This window comes from Cystoisospora suis, assembly GCF_002600585.1.
Source record: "Cystoisospora suis strain Wien I chromosome Unknown contig_1421, whole genome shotgun sequence".
Lineage (NCBI taxonomy): Eukaryota > Apicomplexa > Conoidasida > Eucoccidiorida > Sarcocystidae > Cystoisospora > Cystoisospora suis.
This window is the reverse complement of record NW_027154221.1, coordinates 43,095-51,742: the sequence shown is the minus strand read 5'-3', so window position 1 is coordinate 51,742 and position 8,648 is coordinate 43,095. Positions and strand designations below refer to the sequence as shown.

At 54.5% G+C, this 8,648-nt stretch overlaps 1 protein-coding gene across 1 annotated transcript; it reads left to right on the top strand.

Annotated features, from left to right (window-relative positions):
• Positions 1–549: 549 nt before the first annotated feature.
• Positions 550–8,037, top strand: CSUI_003245 (arginyl-trna synthetase; the record flags this gene model as incomplete). Its single annotated transcript, XM_068063443.1, has 9 exons — positions 550–723; positions 1,132–1,316; positions 1,607–1,697; positions 1,968–2,074; positions 2,918–3,290; positions 3,866–3,997; positions 4,700–5,079; positions 5,447–5,907; positions 7,730–8,037. The coding sequence occupies 9 exons, from the start codon at positions 550–552 to the stop codon at positions 8,035–8,037; spliced, it is 2,211 nt and encodes a 736-aa protein (XP_067924580.1).
• Positions 8,038–8,648: the final 611 nt, after the last annotated feature.

Here is an 8,648-nt window from a genome sequence, read left to right as displayed (position 1 = left end):
GAAGAGCCTTCTTCTTTGTCGTGCGCGGAGAAGTGGGGTCGTGTTAGCGACAGTTTGTGCCGGTCCAGCCCAACAGGCTGGTGTCGTCTCCCCTGCCCGAAGGCCTCACTAGACTTTCGGCTGTCCCTTCTGCTTCAGCCCCCAAAGCTCTCTGGGGTGGCGGCGGAGAGCGTTTTCGCCCCCTCCAAATATTGTTGCCCTTCCCGTTCTTCGGACGGGCATCGCTCCTCGCTTGTTTGCACGCTCTCCAACAGATGCGGAGCCAGTGCCCATATTGCCTGTCATGAGAGGTTAAGCAGCTCAGGGCATTCAAGCTTTCACTTTCGGAACCAGCAGTTAACTAATCCCAGAGGGACAACTCGCCGGTTCACGGACAGCGTGTGGCAAACGCTTCTGTTCAGTCGACCCAGGGACGGGCTGCAGAACAAAGAATCTTGTGAGGCAAGGCAAGATCCCCAGCATGTTCAGCGGATTTGGTCTGAACACCCCGTTCAGAAAGCCGCTGTGGGAAGAGAAAACACTCATAGGCTAGAAGATACCCGGTCTCCAATGCTACATCGGGCGCTCCCTCTTGGCACTAAGACCGCCGTCCAAACTGACGGACATGACGACACACAGAGCCCACCGATCGTCGGGTTGAAGGGTTGGTTAGAGGCATGGCTTCGTCGTGCGGTAATGATCGCTCTAAGCCGAGAACCGCAGGCCTTTGATATTCCCATAACGGTGAGCGCTGACCGAGACGGCGACTGCTGTGCCTGTACGGAGTAGTGCAGAATTCATGGGGGCCTCTTCTACCTTAAGTGCGGATTGGCGCGTGCGGAGGGAGTGACATATTCAAACACCTGCGGGAGCGTATACTACTTTGTGGCGCGCGCAGTTGTTTCCCTTTCCTGAGCTTGTCTTTTTGGGGGCTCGTCAGATGTCCCCCGACCCGGCCAGCTCAACCGCTTTCGGGTGTTACCGAAGCCGGACAGACTACTGGGATAGCCCCCGATCCCCGTCAGCGACAGCTAATCATCTTGGGGGTGCAGCCGTTTGCAAAGTGCTTCCTTAGGCCTGGCGACTCCTCGCGGAGGGGTGTGGGTTCACACCAAACTTCTTGGATACGACCCGTGTGCGCCTCTTTGGCAGGTCACGGAGTCGATCGCTGGCGCTCGGTCTCTCTTTGACTTCCAGTCCAGCATTGCCATTGCCCTGGCTGGGCGGGTAGGCAGTGAGCAAGGCCCTGAAGAGATTGCTGAAGGGCTTCTGAGAAACTTGGAGCGGAGTGAGAAGACAAATCGCGTCGTGGCACTCACAGCCGTCAGCGAAAGAGGGTGAGTTCACAGCAGCACTAGACAGTCGAGACGAACTAACGCGGACCCCCGCCTCTCACGGCGTACTTCGTCAGGAAAAGCCTGTACACTTCCGCGTGGTCAGCAGGCCAGCATACGCCTGCGTGGAGCAGACAAGTTTGTATATCCAAGATTTTCCGACCAGTTTCACTGTGCACCGACGAAAAACGCTCGAGCGTGGCACCCAGATATACGCATTCAGGATCACACCGCCTACGGGTCCGTCGTAGTCTTGCCACAGGGCCTGTTGCGTTCCTATCTCTCATCTTTAGGTTCATCAATGTCCGCCTGGCAGACCGGTACGTTGCCTCGCAGCTCGCTGCGATGCTTCAGGACGGAGGCAACCGTCTAGGGATTCCCAGGGTAAGCGCGCTGCGCCAGAATTTCAGTTTTCTGAGTGGACGCCGTGTCCCCTGACCCCATGTGTAGCTCAGGAGCAGTTTGCATGCAGGTGCCAGTAAAGATTCGGGATATGGAAGGGTCGCTTTTCTCTTTGTGATCAGTCTAGACAGCGCTCCATCCCGTACCCTCATTATCAGGCAAGTGTATAGAGATACTCTGAAGAGGTTTCTCACTTCAGTGACGCCGTAGATCGGCCTGTTGATGTATTCCGAGTTTCTATTAACTGTACAGAAGGAGAACCCGCGGAACATTGTTGTCGACTATGCGAGTCCAAATATTTGCAAGGAGCTACACGTAGGCCATCTTCGCTCGGCGGTTGTCGGCGACGTGATAGCCAAGTAGGTTTTTGAATCTGTGCACTCTCTTTCTTTCTCTAAGCCCTTGACCTCATCGTGCGTCTTCTGCAACAGACGCAGAACAGGTTACGGAGGCAGTCAACCTTAAGCCGGCCTCGCTGACTCATTCGTTTCAACTGTCGCCTGCTAGAGCGAACAGGTTCTGCCTTCCTGTCTTGTCTGCGCAACACGGATATGCTGCCCTTCGCAGTGTTGGATTTGCGCCTCAAGTCGGGATTTCTCCCCCTTTTTTTCCATTCGTGGGACTCCTAGTGCATTTGAACGGCGCCGGTATGCACCGCCCCCCCAGAGGAGGCTGAAGTGATGGGCGAGTCCCGCTCTACTGCCAAAGAGGGTGCATGGGACTAGTGCATCCGGGTCCTTTGCCCCCAAGCGTGCTGCAGCTGATCTGGCTCAACTGCGTCGTCTACAGTACAACGCGCTTCTGTAGAAAGATCAGGGGTTTCCCTTCTTTAGGGGGATACAGACGTCTCTGAGGGTCTCTAATGCGATAGGAACCAAGTAGTTTGTCTGGCGCGGGAAATCGTATTTGTTTCGTGCTTTTCTTTCTCAGATGTCCCTGCGATTTCTTGTGCGCTCCGATGTGCTCACCTTTTCTTTTTCCCTTGGTGAATGGCCAGGGACCTTATATGCCCGTCGTTTTCCTGTTCCGAGGGAATCTCCCCATAGTAGTCAGTGCTACTGTTTCACGCTGTTGCATCTCAATGTTAGTTCTGTCGGGGCTTGGTTCTTGCTACCTACCGTCTGAAGGTATTTCCACTGTCAGTTATCGTTGTTGCTAGTAAGTTTGAAATCTTTCGCGGGTTGTTTGTACCTTTTCCTCAGCCTTCTAGAATTTGCAGGCCACCACGTCTGGCGACAAAACCACCTAGGAGACTTCGGCTGGCCAGTAGCTCTTGTTTTGGGAGCCTTAGACGATCCTGACTTGCAGCGGCTTCCCGAGGTGCGAGCGTTGAAGCAAGCAGTAAACGACCAGGGGGTTGAGTCGGCGCTGCCTGCTCACATTTCCGACCTTGTTGCAACAGAGATGAGACGTCTGGAGAAACTGCCCACTCCATCACAGTCAGTTCTCGAAGCAAGCGTCGAACGAGACTTAGCCCCTAGCCGGCGTTTGACCTGTGTCCTTAGCCTCGAGGGACAGTGCGAGGATTCCAAGGAGACAAAATCATTTGACCTTTCTTGGGGCGACATTTATACGGTTAGTGCTGTTCGGCTGTGGACAACGATTGAGATTATGAGTGCTGTCCACATCAACTTTTGTTACCAGAATTAGTGTCTCCAGGGCTCGCACCTGGAAGAGAAGCTTCTCTACGCAAGTAACGCGACGCGCGGAGAGCTCCCGGGCCCCTTTTTGAAGCGCATTTTGTGTGGCTGTGGGTGACAACGGAGCAGTCGAGTAAGCATTTGTCGGCATTCTGGGGTGCCGACTGCTGGTATGGGCCTACGTTCAGTGTAGTAGAAACCGTACTCTCTCCCAAGCTTTGGCATGGCAATCCTTTGCGGAACTACCTCAGCGTAGCAAGACGACTGCCCGTAGTCTTATTTCTGTGGCGCGCGGCCTGTCTCAGGTATTCTTGGGATAAGCTGTCGTCTCTGTGAGGGGCCGCCGTAACTTTATTCAAGTGTCGCACAGTGGGATTCGAAGCACGGACAGGACGCCTTCACGGCTAGGCAGAATTCATCTTTTTGGCGTTCAGAAGAATGGTAGACCGTGCCATCGCACGAGCCCACAAGCCTGCTATTTTCTGCTGTCTCGCACCTTGTTGAAACCAGGCGGCTCATCGGAAGGCGGAAAAAGACGCTGAATTCAAGTTGGGCTGCGAAGGTATCCTTCTGGAGATGCAGAGGGGCAGCGACCATCATGTTGCGCGCACGTGGAAGAAGTTGCGGAGCATGTCTGTACAAGTACGTTAGCGATACCGCAGGGGCTGCGTCAGCGAGCTAGTAGGAGAACACTGAGTCCTATGCCGGCAGACATTATCGCGAGCCATCTCTCTTTCCGGCAAAGAGGCGCCGAGACTTCAATTGATCCGTAGAATGTATGACGGAGAGTTCTTGTACTATCCCGCGGATCGAGTACGTCGGGCGAGGCTAAATTACTCGGAGTGCGACTGCATGCATCATGAGGCGCCCACTCACAGGGACCAGGGTTAAGAGTCGTTTGATGCTGTGGATCAGAAAGAGAGATTCCCCGAGTTGCCGAATGCTTTTGAGCGTCGTGGTGCGCTTCTCTCTCACTGAATCTGTGGACAGGGCAACACGCAGTCTCAAGAAAGGGGAAACCCTGCATGCAAGGGTGTATGCTAGGGTACGTAAGATAGCCCGGAAGTCATCGGCAAGGTCGGAATTGACAACGTCTAGGCGGGCTGTAAGGACGGTCTCCAGTCTGCAACTTGAATCATCGAAGTGCATGTTGTCACTGCTGGCATTGCCCGCCACTGCCGGCAGCCGGGAGACGATGCTGTCTGGACAGTGTCGCCGTTGCTTGCTCCCGCGGGTTCTCATCTGGAAACCGCTCCCAGGAAAACACCATCAGCCTTCGGCGGTCCAAGACTGCAGGTGATTTTCAAGCTTTCGATGGCTTTCTGTCGATTTTCCGTCGTTTAGGGTGCTCCTGCTGCGAATACGCGGTGTGTGCAGGGCTTTTTAAACATCTATGAGCTGCTCCGCCTTAAGCCCCAGGAAATCCGTGGCGAGAGTTTCTACGCCCCGTTCTTTCCAGAGGTCCTAGCCCATCTCCAGCGACGAGGCCTGCTCACTTGTACTCCAGACAGCGTTCTGTGCCACGCGGGAGCAGAGGTAGAGGGGCGGGCATGTGGCGAATCGGGAAGCCTAACAGAAGAATACCAGCGGGCCCAGACCTTACAAAGCACAGACTTGGGTCGACAGGAGCAGTGCGGAGAAAAGAAGATGGAAGCTTTGGTCTTGCAGAAGAGGTCCGGGACGCTGACGTACGCCGCTACGGACCTGGCTGCCGTGGTGTTCCGGTGAGCATAATGTGCCCTCGAACGTCACTGTTGTAGATCGGGAGACGGACTGGTACAAGTCACGCATTCCACCGTGCGTCTGTGTCTGCGTGTCGGTCGTGGCAGCCCTCGCGAAGGGACAAGAGTATTGTGCACCATGCAGCAGACGACTTCACTTCTCACTTCCGGCACTTGGAGGTATTTGTTTTTGTAGGCAGTTGTCTGAGGTAATGCACTGAGGGGATCCTCGCTGAAGCTCTGGACTCTCGTCCACGCCGCTCATACTCGACATAAAGCGGGCAATATATCACAACAGAAGAATGCTACCAGCTCGGTAGAATCGGAGAGAGGTGTGGTGTATCTATTGTACTTGTGGCAATTTTTGCAGCTCAAACGTCTTACAGGCAGACCAAATTCTCTACGTCGTCGACAACGCTCAAGCGTATCATTTCCGGCGATTATTTTATGCGGCCCGGCAGGCAGGCATCGGCTCGCACCGTTCTGTGCTTTCGGCAGAAGGGCGCGAGAGAGAAACACAGAGAGAGAGAACGGCAGGAAGGGGTGAAGAGGGGCAAAAACACGACTGTGAAGACTATTTAGAAGAACCAGGAACGAGACCTGGTGCTCACAAAAATTTTCAAGAGAAAAAAGACGAGAGCAGCGCGTATCTGATCGAAGAGGAAGACGCTAAGTCTGTGGGGAACGAGCAGCTGACGGGAAGAAGATCTGTAGATCTGCAGCACGTCGGTATCGGTCTAGTTAAGGATCAAAGCGGAGGGAAGATGACGTCAAGGGGCGGGGGAGCCCCGCGACTTGGCGACCTGCTGGCCCACGCCATTACAAAAGCAGGTGAAGAAACTGTTAACAGCTCGATTCCCTAAGATGCATGACGTAACGGGACAGGGGGCTCGAACATAAGCATAGAACACGGATCTTCGCGAGATCTGCCTGAAGATTCGTTACTTTGTAGCAAGGCACACGAGGCACAGCGTGTAGAGACACACGGCGTCTGTGTACAGACATCATTTAGACGGTGAGGAAGGGTTGTGGAACCGTGCTAGCTTCGTCGGGCACGTCGCAGGTTTAGTCCAAGTTTACATGAGGTTCCACGGCTCCGTCTCCACGGAAGACAGACAGAGCGTAGATCGGTGTCCGTGAGCAGGGGCACATTGCTTGGTGAATGTGCCTGGTATTCACGGAGGTGTTCATGAGTGCACATACACCCTCCAGTGTTAGCCCGGAGATACGCTGCTACACAGTGTTTTTTGACTTTACATGCCAGGGCGGAAATTCCTTCAAGAGTCGGGGGGAGACCCTTTTTCGCCAAGCGCTCCAGTTCAGAGACTCTGCGCTCGGACGGGAACGCAACATGGATAGCCGTCCCACGGGGCTGCCGCAGTGAGCTGACACCTGCCCAGACACTCATCAGGATGCTCTCGTGTTTCTGTCTGCAGAGGAGAAGCTACTGGGTCGAGAGAGCGAGCACGACTCCACAAGCGCTACTGCCGCGGAGCGCCGGCGGCTGGCGACCGTCCTCGGTATGGACCGTGCAACAGTTGGGGACACTGTTTTTCAGTTGTAGCACACCCGGATTGCAACAACCGGTTGCCCGCCCTGCTTCGTCTTGGAGTATCTTCCTTGGAGCGTACTAAAGAGACCACTCAAGACAGACGCCGTGCTGACAGACAAAGCATCTCCCAGACGGTGGCGAACACAAGGCTGGGTGGCTGGCATAGTGCGTTCGTTCCCGTTCCCGCTACGCATGAGCTAAGTTTCTTGCGCGTAGGTTTCACAAGTACATGTCCAGCTTGGGTTTGTTTGGCCGATTGTTGGACAGGCATAAGCGCGGTGAAATATGCGGAACTGAGCACGCGGCGAGACGTCGATTACTCCTTTTCTTTGGATAAGATACTCAACACCAAGGGAAACACCGCTCCTTACGTTTTGTACTCACTGGTGCGCGCCAAAGGCATCTTGCATCGTGCTGCAAACTCCACGCTATCTTCGGAATTTCCAGAAGGTAAGTCAGAGCGATACTCGGGGAGCAATTGATGATTTGAGATATAAATCGGAATTTACTAAGTGGACTGGTTAGACTCGCGCCTGGTGCGGCGGTACGGTCGGTGAAACTCCCAGCGCTATTAAATAGCGGGTGACAGGTACAATCGGGACTCCGATACGGACAGAGCGTTGTTTCGGTGGTAGTCTCTGCGTGCGGTAACTCCCGTACTCACGTTGGGATGCCGTTAATGCCGTGCATACTCGATGTTTCAGACTGACCGACACGTAGAATCTGGTGGTGCCAGTGCCAGCTACGTACGGAGAAGCAGCTCCCTTCTTACATGTACCGCTGTTGCTCTTGGTCTTCTCACTAGCAGAGCGGGCACCGCCGTGAGGACTGACAACAGTCAGCGAGGCAGGCAGGACCTGGCCCGTTCTCTTCCTTGGGACTCAGGAAAAGCAGGGCCATCTGTACCAGCGTCGCGGCTCCTCCGCAGTGGCGGAATGCGAAGGGTTTTCGGGTGGCAAGATAAGTCGATACCTTAGCAGTATCCGACTGTTCTGGCAGCATATCCGGATAGTCTCTGATACATAGTGACGACCAGAGGTGTCTAACGAAGGTTCAGGCGATCGGCTCGCATGCAAATGCGTATGCTGCTGATGCTTTCAGAGAACCGACAGGACTTGGCAGACGTCTTCTGTTTCGACCACAGCGCCCTAGACCGTCAGCTGGCCGTAAGGCTGCTGATGTTTCCGATCGCTGTCGAGGAGGCGACCACCTCTCTTTTCCCGAGCAAGCTGACAGCGTACCTGTTCTCGCTTTGCCTGGCTTTCAATGCGTTCTACGAGCAGTGCGAGGTCCTCGGTGCTACTGACGTGGCTGTCCGGCTCTCTCGGTACCTGCTCGTTAGCGCTTTCGTGCGCGTTTTGGAAAAAGGGCTGGAGCTACTCGGCATTGACACCCTCGACAAAATGTAACAGTTTGCGGAAGCACCCCAAGTGTTTGGCGCTCACCGGGGTCCTATTCCATCATGTCGCGGCCCTTAGCGTAGCCGCTTATCTGCTTCTTGATCGTCTGCATCGCGGTGCCTGCTACGAAGTCTATTTCAGCCTTTGTGTGTGTAACTACGTTTATACGTGTACGGACTTGTCTACCTTCTGCGACAACTTCTCCAAGCCGCCTTCCCCTCGGACCAGAGAATTTTTCAGGGATCTCCGCTGCGACTGTCGCTCACCAGTAGCCGACACACTCTTCTTCCTGGCCGGAAATGTCTTACTTTATAGAGGTCACTTGTACACTGGACGAGAACATCGTTCAGCGTGAGAATATCAGTGGAGAGGGAACGGATCGGCTTCGAAGAGACGGCTCAGCCTAGCATTTTCGATCAAGCAATACATTGTATTCCACGGTAGAGCGGTTCTTCAGTAGACTCAGCGGTCGGAGAATCTCTCTTGGCTTCTTCATCTCAAAGTCCGTCGAGGTACAGTTACAGACGCACAGCTTCCCTCGAGGCAATTACCTCGTTGCTGTGTCACAGTGGCCGCCTAACCGTACCAGGCGACTGCGTCAAACCGGCGACTGAAGTGAT